General features: G+C 36.7%; 2 protein-coding genes across 3 annotated transcripts in view; both read right to left on the bottom strand.

The window, feature by feature from the left end:
• The window catches only part of gtf2f2 (general transcription factor IIF subunit 2), a 7,961-nt gene extending 4,236 nt beyond the window's left edge, over positions 1 to 3,725 (bottom strand). For both annotated transcript variants that reach the window (XM_015371304.1, XM_015371305.1), the window contains exons 1-4: positions 3,587 to 3,725; positions 1,655 to 1,728; positions 1,315 to 1,339; positions 821 to 959 (exon numbers count right to left, since the gene is read on the bottom strand). In XM_015371304.1, coding sequence (XP_015226790.1) covers positions 821 to 959; positions 1,315 to 1,339; positions 1,655 to 1,728; positions 3,587 to 3,652 — 304 coding nt within the window. In that variant the 5' untranslated portion in view covers positions 3,653 to 3,725. The remainder of the gene's footprint in view (positions 1 to 820; positions 960 to 1,314; positions 1,340 to 1,654; positions 1,729 to 3,586) is intronic.
• Positions 3,726 to 5,000: 1,275 nt separating this feature from the next.
• On the bottom strand, positions 5,001 to 11,395 carry gpalpp1 (GPALPP motifs containing 1). The gene is made up of 7 exons (XM_015371224.1): positions 11,213 to 11,395; positions 11,004 to 11,115; positions 10,845 to 10,928; positions 6,735 to 6,984; positions 6,463 to 6,627; positions 6,277 to 6,378; positions 5,001 to 6,128 (listed from the first exon to the last, which is right to left on the bottom strand). Exons 1-7 carry the CDS (start codon positions 11,295 to 11,297, stop codon positions 5,910 to 5,912), a joined length of 1,017 nt encoding a protein of 338 aa, XP_015226710.1. The 5' UTR covers positions 11,298 to 11,395; the 3' UTR covers positions 5,001 to 5,909.
• Between the last annotated feature and the right edge of the window lie 1,550 nt (positions 11,396 to 12,945).

Genomic DNA, 12,945 nt, shown 5'->3' with positions numbered 1-12,945 from the left:
CAACTTTTCTACTTCTGTTATTTGCTGTTGTTTCTAAAAAAAAAAAAAATGCAAAACGATATTAGACCTTTCATTGATTTGTTTCAAACTTGAAACTTTGTTTAGCCTGTAAGGTGTAAAAAAAAAAAAAATTTTTAAATTAACCGATTAATCGAATCGTATCATGGTGTATTCTTGAGTATCGAAAATAATAGAATCGTTGGGTCAGGAAATCGATACTGAATCGAATCGCCATGATGGATGTGATTTACACCCCTAGGAAGGATAGAGCGGGCACAGGTACATCCAAACTACTGGAATAAGGAGAAAAGTATTTATTTGGTCTCTTATTTCAGAAACTGAAACTCATGCACTATATAGATTCATTAGAGTGAAATATTTCAAGCTTGCTTTTCTTATAATCTCAATTATAATGGCTCAAACATAGTAAAAAAAGATCCAAGCCATTCAATCTAAGCTTACACTAAACCTCAAAGGCTGATCGATTGGGTTTTAATTACCTGTAAGCCATAACTATAAGATTATATAAAAGGAGGCTTGAAATATTTCCCTTCATGTATAAATAATCCATATAAATGAGTATCTCTTTATGCAATAAGTGACTTAAAATATATAACTTTGCACAGTATTCTATATTTTGTTTTATTTTAGATGCATCTGTATAAAGCAAGAATGCACACATGGCAGAATGGACGCCTTCATATTTCACATTGCAGAAATCAAACAAATTGATTATTAGACAACAACAAAGACTCTGGTGTTGCGATGATAGTAATCGAGGAAACGCTTTTGCACTCCGAGCCTGTACACTGAAACTCACCGGCCGAACTCTCTGTGAAGACTGCCAGCATCTGACCCCCCACTGACTGCATGGTGAAAGGATGCTCGCGAGGTGCAGACACCGTCTTATCTTCGATGCCATCGATAGTAGTCAGCTCTTCATTTAAAGTGAAAGACACCTACAGGAAGAAGCAATGCAGACGGTTCGAGTTCGCTAAAGACTGAATTAAACATTTTGATTTGGAGCTGGCCTCTCATTTGAAAAGTTAAACCCAGCATACAAAATAATAACTAAAATTATTATGTTTCACCTTAAACTAGCAAGTAAACATACATAGTTAGGGTTATAAAGCATATACCAAGGAATTAAAATCTTTGTGCACATTGTTTCATAGCAAAAGCACAGTAGCAGCATTCATCTAGACTCTGATCACTACCATCTTTATTAGTTAAGAAATAATAAGAAATATAACTTTATATGGCACATGAATATCTGTGTAATGCTTTGTAGATATTCCATAAAGCATTACTTACCTCTGGTTTTCCTTGGTTTCCTTTTCTTCAAGATAAAAGAAAAAGGACAGTATTTCACTCAGTTGACTGGCAAAAAGAACCAAAAATCACATTTTTACTTTCCTCTTTCTACTGCACCCATCTATCAGAATGTGCTTCCAGGAGCTATTCTTCCTGAGATTAGTAGTAATAACTGTGTTTTATCCTATACAGTGAAAATTGTAAATTTCATTCATTGTTGCATCTTGCTTGCAAACCGTTTACATGCATAAACATCTAAAAAAAAAAGCAAAAAACATTTTCCCCTAAAACTTTGCAAAGTCTTCTGCTACTTTAAGGGTGCAAGCTTTATGTGACATACTTGCAAATTCTGATTTTCCCGACCTCGCCTCTTCCTGTTGCTTTTGCCCATTGCTGAGAGAGGTATTTTGGGACCTGCAAAAAAATAAAGTTCACTTTACACCTGCAAGAATTAAAACAATGATCTCATATGATGAACATAAATGCCCTGTTCTGTTTGTATGCAAAATTGGAGCAAAAATGAACCAATATTGATAGTTAACGTTGGGGAAAAGTTTACCAAAAACATCAGGAGCTGCAACTATTCAAAATCGTATCATCAATTCTGGTGACTTAATTAAATTTGGGTGCCCATCCACTTGATGTTCAGCCTTCAGTGGCAATTAATGATTAATAAAAAAGACTCTCAAATGTTCCATTCCATCAAGTTTTGACGCAATTAGACACATTTAAGATGAAATTTTAAAGTTTTAAACCATTTTAATGTATTCTACAACGATTCAAAAAGATGGTGTTTTCAGAATTTTCAATACTTTTAAAATACAAAAATCGTATTTCCTAAGTAATCTAATTTTTGTCTTTGCCAAACAGATTATCCTCATAATGAAGGTTTTAAATCTGTGGGTATGCCGTTGGAATCATTTTAGCTTCTTTTGACAAAAAATACTTTTAGTTTTACTTCACTATACTTTATTTATTGTAGTATTTAGTAAGAGTAATATCTTAATAAAACACCTCTGTTACTTGAGTAAAATGTTTGGCTACTCCATCTACTGTAGTAACTTCACTGAATATCAAGCTTGTTTTTAATGCTTGTTTTTTCTTTTCTTTATGCTCCAAAACCTTTACCATATACATTTAACTCTTACGTAAGTATGCTACTATCTCTGGGTGCTCCACCGACCTCTAATATGTGAAGCACCACAACTCATACTAATAAATAAAATCATATTAATCCATTATAGGGCAGTCAGTGACATCCTTTGAAAATCTAAATTTCAAGCCAATAGGGTTATTGGAATCCAGGACAAGACCTTATTAACTTTGTGAAATTAAAAAATATGGATATTTTGATGGCAAAACTTGTAACAAGAAACACCAACTTGCCCAAATATATTAAGAAGAATAACAAAAGTGCTTCGATAAGAAATTCATGAAAGAAACATTTTTTTTTTTGGTCCAACATAACCTTAGAGGGATTAATACTGATATTTGCACTTACATTTTTTTACACTGGAAAAAAAATCAAAATCTAAATGAGCCATGTTTTCTTAAAATAAGTGCATTTGATCTTAAATTGAGGAGATATAAGAAGCATTTTGCCAATGGAAAAAGACAATTTACATTTAAAATAAAACGCAATTGCATTGTCTTTTTTCTAGTGCATATTATCTAATTATCTTATTTCAAAAGCCATTTGCAAGTCATCTCATTTACCTTCTAAAATTAAGGGCAAATACACTTAATTAATTTTTTAACTGTTCAATTAGCTTTTTGCCTTTTTTTCTTGACTTCTTAACTTTTTTTCAACTTTATTACAGTAGGTAATATATCTTTCAAGGGCTCATCTAATTGGTCAAATGCCAAAAATAGTGATCAAAAATGGTATCTTGCCCTATAAAGGGTTAAGAAATAAGCGAAAAGTAACTTCTTAATGCACCTTCCAAGTCAAAGTTTTGCATAGAAAATATAAATCCGAGTGATTTAGAAAGAATCACAGTTAATCTTCGAGTTACATTAGGTTAGTTTACATTACACCGGAGCTTCACGTTTTACCATGATTGTTCAACCCGAAGATTTATTAGCAAAATGACGCAAACGTAATCCCACCAAACTGTTAGCATAGTTTTCCATGTGATAATATTTAGAAGTAGCCAATTCATTCGACTGTTGCTAATATGCTAAGCTAAAAAACAAAGCTTCGTCCTTTTGTCCATCGCTACCTGAGCGTTTATATCAGATAATAACATATTTTAGGCTGACACATACTCACCTTCACAAGCCAGACACCGGTATTCTGCTTGGCACCGGTTAAATCTACCTCTCCTTTATCTGACATGCTTTAAAACGATGCTAACATAAAACACAACCGCCACACGCATGCGCAATAGAGATACTGTTGTACGGAAGCTCTGAGGGTTCATTCCAATTTTCGCATCATGAAAAAAAATTGATTTAAAGCTTTAGAGCAGGGGTTTTCAAAATTTTCCAGGCTAAAGACCCCCTAACCAGGGGAAGAGTTTGATGGGGGGCCAGGGGTGGCCATGTCCACTCTTAGCCAATCATTGGCCACCCCTACCATTTTTTCCCCCTCTAATATAGATGGTGGCAGCAGTAATACTCTCAAATGGAATATTCAAAACATGTATTCTTTTATGGTTAATTATACATACCAATATAGTACAGAATTCATGCTCTTTTTAGGACTAGATTTTGTGTTATATGGGGTAAAGAGAAAAATATGATTCCCTGCAAGTCATCTAGGAGTATTCAGTGAAATCAAACATAAATAACAATTTTAATAAAATCTTATCAAATAATCAATTTATGTTGATATTAGTGCTTGTAAATAACAACTTTATGCAGAACATTTATTGATAAAAGTAGGTAAGTAATGACAATGATGATTGAGTTACGCCCCAGAACTCAAAAAAGACTTTAACCCACTATATCTTTTATTTAGAAATTAGGGGTGTTTAAATATATGCATCTGTTTGTTAGCAAAGGCTGTATGAAAGTATAGTTAGCCTTTCTTTAGAAAATATGGATGTTTTGCTTGTTCTTTTTCCTGTTGGAACAGTGTAGATTGACCCTGAGGTTCTGGTGCCTATCCGCTTTCAGCCATCCCTCACTGTATGATGGTTATTGCCTGGCCACCCGTATAAAAAATTCTGGCTATGCCTCTGCCCCAAACTGATGGCGAGATGGAGCGGGGACCCACTAATTATATATATTGTACGAAATTGTGTTCTATCAAACTGGTCCTATAGTCACTCTATTACATATGCAGTCATGTAAGGACAATAATTTCTCCCTTCTGATTCCTCGTCGATAGGACAGGTGTTGTGAATGAAACGGTTCCCAGCTTGAAAGAGCTCCTGTGTGTCGCTGAATGTTTGCATTGATGACTGAAAGACATCTTCCGCCTCCATTTATCCGTTTACTGCAGTGTTTTGAATTCATGTTAATGTGTATTTAAAGACATTTCAATTAGAGGAAAAAAATTGCAGGGGAGAATATATATAAAAAAAAAAAAAAAAAGTCTAATCAAACAAAAGTTTCGCGACCCCCATGCAGTATTTCCACGGACCTCCTAGGTCTCGAAGACCCCCTGTTGAAGACCTCTGCTTTGGGGAAAATAATAAGACCACATATGTTCAAATTCTGTGTTGGAATAAAAGTTTATTAAATTGATAGAAATAAGACAAACTGCTAACGGGATACAAAAAAAGCATAGCAAGCTGTAAGCTCTTACAGCAATTAAAAACAATAATAAACATACGAAAATGAATCAAAATGTACACTTATCACATTTACAGGAGGTATCTTGTTAACTAAAAATTTAAATTTATTACAAAATTTTATATCTCTGTACCTTAGACTAAAAATACATCAACAAAACCCTCTTCTGTTTATATCGTATGAATAGCTTTTATGCTGTTTACATCAATCCATCTACTAATGCCTGCTCATTTATGAAGGGTCAGAAAGGCTGGTGTTAGAGGCATGGTACATTCACTCACACACACTTGTAGGATGTTTATTGACTCATATATAAGTTGGTTTATACTAAGCAGTTAACTCTGGAGTAATGGATTGGAAACTGTGGGATGAGCCCAGAGAACCCCAGAAAAGCCCAAGAATGAATGGGGAGAGAATGCTAATTACAAGCAGAAAAACCCCAGGCCTGGATTTGAACTTGGGACCTTTCTATAGTAACAATGCTACCATGAAGGCCATCCTCTTAACATTTACGAAGAAGAAAAAATAAATCTGCTAAAGTGATGGGGCAGATTTGGCAGCGTTTATTTAGTGCTGTTCAAAATATAACATATAAAGCCAGATTGGTTTATCCTTAGATTAGATATTCATCTTAATTTCAACTGCTTTTTTTTGTCAATCTGGAGAATTCACAATTGTTAAAGGATCCTTCTACAGAACTCCCAACATTAAAACAATAAACCAAAGAATCAGTGTGACTGGATGGATATAAATAAAGTATTACTGTAAAAAAATCTTTAAAAAAAAAAAGAATTAGATTACCTGAGACAACAACAGGAAAGCTGGATGAATTTTCTACAATTTGGACAAAAATCTTACAAGAACATTTTGTCTTTGCTGTGGGAGAAGCGGGTGTTGAGTTCCTGAGACTTCTTAAGCAGCCGCTGCTTCTGGGCTTCGTCGAAGCGATTGACCTGCAGGTCTGCGTCCCGATCAAACGGCCTCCTCTCTACTGGTTTGTCAGCCTTCTCTTTCGCTTTTTCCTTCAGCTTCTTTGAATGTAAGGACATGAGAGACTCGGCCCGTTTGGAGTCCTGCAAATCAGCAAAGGTGTTAATACTTATGATGACTTATGATTAAACAATCGATGCATTTTAATTAGGTTTTATGTGGAAGGCAGAAGCTGGTGTATTCAAAGGTCACTTAGAGAACATTCAATAAAATAAAAGAAAAGCTACTCACATTATATTTAGATACTTTTTCTGCCATTTCCATGTCTCTTCGAGAAAGCTGTGGAACGCTATCATCCTTTGCCTCCCCTGTTTTCTTTCCTTCGAGGCGTTCCTGTTGGTGAAGGAGGAAAACTCTGAGATCGAACCAAATAACACAAAGACAACAGTTGACATGGAAACAATATAAAATGCCTACCCTGGCTTTACGCTCCCTGTCTGCAGGTGTGTCTGTCCAAATCGATCTATCCTTGTTCTCTGGACCGGACCTTTTTTTGAAGGTTCGAGCCCCTAAACCAATGTGCTGCAGTTCTGGTGGGAGCTCTGTCATCCATGATTCTCTGCTCAGCACCTCGGGGGTCTCCTATTTACAGAGAAATCAGATTAAAAAAAAAAAAAGCATAAAAAATGTTTGTGAGCATTTCCAAAGGAGGAGGGTCTACATTTCAGGGGATGTGGGAAAAGAACAACCTGTCCGGTGAGTTTCTCTTTCATCCTTTGTGCTCTTTGTTCAAATTCCAAAGCCACAGAATTTTGAACAGGTCCTTTGGGCGGCATGGGTCCAATCACATCCTCATCTTCTTCCTCACTGCTGGAACACTCAGCCTGGTACCCCGGGGGAAGTGCGGGTCCTGGGAGACCTTCCCCATCTTCACCCCCGTCGCTGTCATAAGCTGCCCTGTGGAAGCCAGGCGGTAACGCTGGTCCCAGCACAGGGGGCCTGGGGAAGTTACAATATAGATTTAAGTCAGGACTTTCACTGCAGTAAATATCCAACTTATCTATTTACTGAACCACAATGAGGTGGATTTGCTGATTAGGTGCAGGTCGTTACCCTGTAAATATAACCTAAGTGAGTTTAAGGTCACAGACTGAGGGCTAAACATTTCTCTACAGGATGTTCACATATACAGAGTGTTTATTCAGGAAGACATCCAGTACGCACCTCAAAATCATGCCATTCCTTCCACTGTGTTTTTTTTATTTTTATTAAGTTAAAATGAATTTGTAATAGTATTCTAACCTTACATATTTTTCATCTTTTAGAGTCTTTAATCAAAGGCCTCAAGACGTTTTTTGTGACCTCCTGGATGAATTGTCAATGCATTCTTATGGTAAATTTGGTAGAAGCATTAAAGGAATAGTACACCCAAAACATGATTAGCCTTCATTTTCTAATCACCCCCATGCTGAACAACACTCTGGAGTACTTTTTTGATATCTCAAATGCATCTGGAGATCTGGGAGGCTTCTTGCTGTCTGCTGACATTCAAATAATGGAGGTCTATTGTGCCCGAGACAGAAAGGCCCATAAAAGTCCACAAAAACGTGTCAATATTCCTCCATACTGCTCGTCCAATGTATTCCAAGTGTCCTGAGTGGGTAGCATCCAGAATTTACTCGAAACGAAGTCATTTAGAATGTTTTTAGAGCATAAACAGTAGTGTATAGGATTTCCTGAAAGCACGCACATGTGCGTTCACGACGCTACGGAAGCCGGCAGACCAAACCAGCGCATTCAGCTCGGCAAAGAACTCATGCTCTTCCTCAACACTGAAGTCCTCAGACATTTTTCTTTCGTTGTTTCTTTCTTTGCACAGGTAAACAGCACATTTCTTCTTCTACGCTTGCATTATTGGCAGAGCAGACGCTGAATGCGCACTTTCATCTGGTTTGGTCTGCCGGCTTCGGTAGCGTCATGAACGCGCTGGCGCGCGCTTTCGGGAAATCCTATACACTACTTTTTATGCTCTAAAAACATTCTAAATGACTTCGTTTCGAGTAAATTCTGGATGCTACCCACTCAGGACACTTGGAATACATTGGACGAGCAGTATGGAGGAATATTGACACGTTTTTTGTGGACTTTTATGGACCTTTCTGCCTCGGGCGCCATAGACCTCCATTATTTGAATGTCAGCAGACAGCAAGAAGCCTCCCAGATCTTCAGATGCATTTGAGATATCAAAAAAGTACTCCAGAGTGTTGTTCAGCATGGGGGTGAGTAGAAAATGAAGGCTAATCATGTTTTGGGTGTACTATTCCTTTAACAACTGTTCCGCGTTTTCTCAGTTTGTCCAATGCTACTCTGAGGTTTATTTGCTGGAGTCCCAAACCCGTTTGAGACTGATAGATACAAACTTTCTTTCAGTTAGGGCATAATATTCCTTTTGAATATTCTGCCATTTTTTCCATAATGTCCTTTTGAGAGGGACTTACCGTAAGCCTACTTCATGTTGTCGGACATTTTCTATTTAATATAGAGATCTTTGTATGGTAAAGTAAAACTTAACCAAGAAATACTTTTACCACAGCACTGTACATCACCGTACAGACATTTGGCTTAATATGAAATATTTGTGTATTGGGTAAGATAACCCTCAATAAAAACATAGGTGTCTCAGTTTGTTAATGTAAGTCAATACATGTGAATTCATTAAACATCTGTATTCATTCCTGGTTGTCAACTCATTCATTACATGTGAACTCAAATGCTTCATCTGTGAAAAAAACGAGTTTGAGCATTACAATAACAAATGACAAAGTTACAAATTTGGACCAATGCACATCTGAAAATGACCATCGGTGCACTCTGTGTAATCTAGGGCTATCTTCCTCCAACATCCTGCTGTTATCCACCTTTGCTCTCCCGGAGAAGGTTAGCAGTAGACCGCAGCCAAATCCCCAAAAGATAATGAAGCTGAGTGAGGCAGAGTGGACTGTACACTGGAAAAACGATCTAGAAATAAGTAAAAATGTCTTAAATTAATTGTATTTACCCTTAATTTGAGTAGCTAAATGACTTTTACTTTTAAAATAAGATAATTAGATAACATGCACTTGAAATAAGACAATGCAATTGTGTTTTCCATTGGCAAAATCTCTCTTTTACCTCCTCATTCCAAGAAAGAATGCACTTATTGTGGAAAAAATGACTTATCCACATTTTGATTTTTTCCAGTGTACCCCACATCGGACCTATACGGGCTACATGAGGAGGATGAATGATGACACAATCATTTTTATAAAAGCCACCTACAAACCTCTAAAGCGCATTCCTTACTTCATCCTATGTCGATGTGACAGTGTGGTCCTGTTGCTATGTTTCTGGATAGCAATGCATCCTGGCTTTATTAATAAAAATATTGATTTGGCTGGGATCGAATCCCACACAAACTTACTATTTTATTTTTTTTTATAACAAGTTATAAAAAAAAACATAATCCTTAAAAAACATGAAATATTATATTAGGGACAGTGACCATTAAAGATTTTTGGGACGTAGTAAACAGGAGCTAGTAGAGGCAGTGGGTGGCTAGGTCTAAGAGGGCCAACAGCAGGCGGTTGGAGAAGCATAGCCCTAGATCACATAGAGTGGACCACATCAGGGCAGTTTATAGCTGTGTTCGAATCCGACGGCTGCTTCCTCCGAAGGCCAGATTTGTCAGCCGATTATGGTGCCGTGGATACCAGCTGTTGAGTCAGACATGTTGCAGGTAATGCTTGGTTTATTGAACGGCTGACATTTAAGCAGATCAGATTCCATTATCTGTACTGTGTGGGAACAACAGATCTGATATCTGCAACGACAGTACTGCTGCTGAAGCTGCTCCAAGATTATATTAGCGCACATAACAGTAGTTAGTAGTTCGGCATCTAGTCTTTGCCTACTTTGTGAGACAAATGTCATGGTTGCTAGGCGACAGAGTGAGTGAGGGGCATTGACAGCTGGAGAAGGCTCAACCTGTTCAATTCTATAACCGATCTCTTCCAGCCTCCGAAGGACCCAGTTTACCTGGACTGGGTCCTTCGAAATAGAACACAGCCGACTGCATATAACCTTCACAGTTGTCTTCTTCTTGTTTAATGGTGGCTGGTAAAAATTTTTTAGGCACATTTACCGCCACCAGTTGTAAGAAATGTAACAGCTTCATCAGTAGTCTCAGGTACTCCTGGATTGGATTGGTACTCGTAAATATGTCATTTGCACAGGCATTGGTGCAAAGTTCTAATGTGTTTTTGTAACTTCTAAACTTATATTCTCACAGCCGGAGCATTTGAGTTCACTTGGAATGTCAAGTCGACAACAAGGGAGAAAAAAAAAAAAACAAATTCTAAATATTTTCATGTTTACTGAGTTACATTTACAAATGAAGACACCTACCCGTATGTTTTATAACCATCACTGTTCCTATCAACCTCAAGGAGTTTTCACATTGATGCTGATTTTTGCACAGTTTCTATCTTAGTAAATAACATGCTGCTGTCATTCTTTTGACCATCTTTGGTGTTGCTGCTATTTTTCACATATCCATTACTGTAAAAATGTCCACAGCTATTACTGATTATTTTTTATTCTCCAGATACAGTTTTTATAGTGTAAAAACACTGTACAGTACAGTACTCTACTAGTTTTATTTTCCTATCTGCTATTTTTATACACTTCTTTAAGGTGCACATTGTGTGACCACTCCTACTATAACCTTTTGCTACTGTAAACACCACAACTTCCCCCATTGTGGGACAATAAAGGGATTTTCTATTCTATTGGCAGTTGTCTTGTCCCATATTATTACTCACCTTTCTGGTGAACTCTGCTGCTTTTTAAATCCTGGAGGCAAAGCTGGTCCAAAGAAACCATCATCGTCATCATCTTTTGACCCCCTGCTCAGAAACACGTGTTAATATTGTGTTTTTCAAATGTTTTCTTTATAACCAAACACTAAAGTGAGGACCTACTCTGCAGCTCCTGCTGTTCTGGCTCTTTTGGGGGCCACTTCCGGCTCACTCTCCTCAGAGGAACTCGACGGCTCACTCCTCTTATAACCAGGAGGCAGCGCAGGACCAGCGACTATGGGATATTAAGAGACAAAAACACAACTCAGCTGGAATAAATTATTGAAAACAAACACATTCCAAGATGGCCTCAGACTCGTTCTGTTTCTTACAATCATTTTCCTCCTCATCACTGTCAGAATCCTCCTTATTAAACATCGGCGGTAAAGCAGGTCCAATTATCTTATCGGACGACATATTTGATATAACTTTGCCTGTTTTTTATTATGACAGGAATTCAGTCTCACCTGCACACAAAAAGACAGCTACGCTAATCTGAATCTGGACACATACACGACCCTTTAACCCGGAAGTAAACAATGGAACGGCGGATGTGTCATTTCGGCCGCATTCGAATTCAGCGGCTGGCCAGGTTTGTCGGCCGATTGATAGTGGCGCGCAGCGGGCTCCTCAGTTTAGAAGATAACTTCGCATGCGGCCGACAAATGCTGTCCCTGGATTCTAAGGTAGCCCCTAACCCCATAAACTAAGCGGTAAAACCAGAACAAAAAACAAAATTAAAGCTAACACAAGAAAAAAAATAAAAAATAAAATTGTGTTTTTTGTAATTTATAATTATGCGATATCACATGCGATCCTTAGAATACATTTTTCACAAACTTTTTAGAAATTTGTATCCTTTAAGAATATATATTAAAGAAAACAACAAAAATGTTTTGATAATGGTCAGTTTTTTTTTTCCTTTAATGAAAAAGCATCTTATATCTCTTTAATATGAATAAAGACATCCCTTGCGATCTGATGGATGTACAGTAGAGGGCGGCAAAGCGCCTGTGTGTGGGTGAAGAAACTTTCTATTTTATCTTTGTTGAAATTTTAAACAGATCATGAAATACACCAAACTGAAATGCAGAAGAAAATGACACAACAAGCAAAATAAATAAATAAGATATAAGTATACCATAGCACAAAAATGCCTGTGGTTTCTAGCAACAATAATAATAATAAAGGACAATATGTAACATTTATGGAGCTGAAGTTGTAGTTGACATGCCAAAAGAATTTTCTTATTGTTAATATTGTAATTACAAAGTAAAAGAAAATCAAGACCACCTAACTTGGAGAACACATAATGAATAAGTATATTCAATGAAAAGGTTGGATATTTTATTACAAATTTTATCCAATTTATTTCAAATCCTAGGTTTTACATACAACCTGTTACCCTTTGGTGAAATCTAAATGTGTGAGGCATTTACTTTTTGAGCAAAACACCTGGCTGTCACAGTGCACTTGAAATAGTTCATCTCACATATAACTTCTTATAAATTAATGAGTTTTAAGGAACTGACTTCTTCTGAATAAAATACTCATAATAATCATAGGAAGAACTTGGCTCTATCATTCTGTGAATACCATATGTAGTTTCAAATTAATATATGTATATACTATATAAAACATATCAATTTGATATAAAAACAGAATGCTTAAAACAGAAACATATTATTTTCATTGTGATATTTCGTTATTATCGTGTTTTTATACATAAAGCAAACATTATTTCTCAAACTGTATTGGTTAGGAATGAATAAAGACCATTTGCTTCCAAAAAACATGATTGCGGCTATCTACCAAAATCACAATTTATTTAGACAAAGCTGTGTTGACAGCAAGTGTCTTCAAATAGCCTATTCTGTAATATATTTACAAAGGCATAATACATAGTTAGACTAACACAAGACTGTTTTATAACCAAAGTAAACTCCAAAAGGGCGCGTTTTGCATTTCAATGCTATGTGCTTTGAGCCCTTAAACTAATATTTGCTGTGCATGCTTTGCACATGTAAAGTGTCTTACGTGGGGTACACAGCAGAGATGATGGGGA

Source organism: Cyprinodon variegatus, unplaced genomic scaffold, assembly GCF_000732505.1.
Source record: "Cyprinodon variegatus isolate N-32 unplaced genomic scaffold, C_variegatus-1.0 Scaffold55, whole genome shotgun sequence".
Lineage (NCBI taxonomy): Eukaryota > Metazoa > Chordata > Actinopteri > Cyprinodontiformes > Cyprinodontidae > Cyprinodon > Cyprinodon variegatus.
This window is presented reverse-complemented; position numbering and strand designations above follow the sequence as displayed.

Coding starts and splice junctions, on each gene's coding strand:
- gpalpp1 (XM_015371224.1), bottom strand. CDS start 11,297: ATGTCGTCCGATAAGATAATTGGACCTGCTTTACCGCCGATGTTTAAT. Junction 11,116..11,212: donor TGATGAGGAGGAAAATGATT/GTAAGAAACAGA, acceptor AATATCCCATAG/TCGCTGGTCCTGCGCTGCCT. Junction 6,379..6,462: donor ACAGGGAGCGTAAAGCCAGG/GTAGGCATTTTA, acceptor CTTCACCAACAG/GAACGCCTCGAAGGAAAGAA.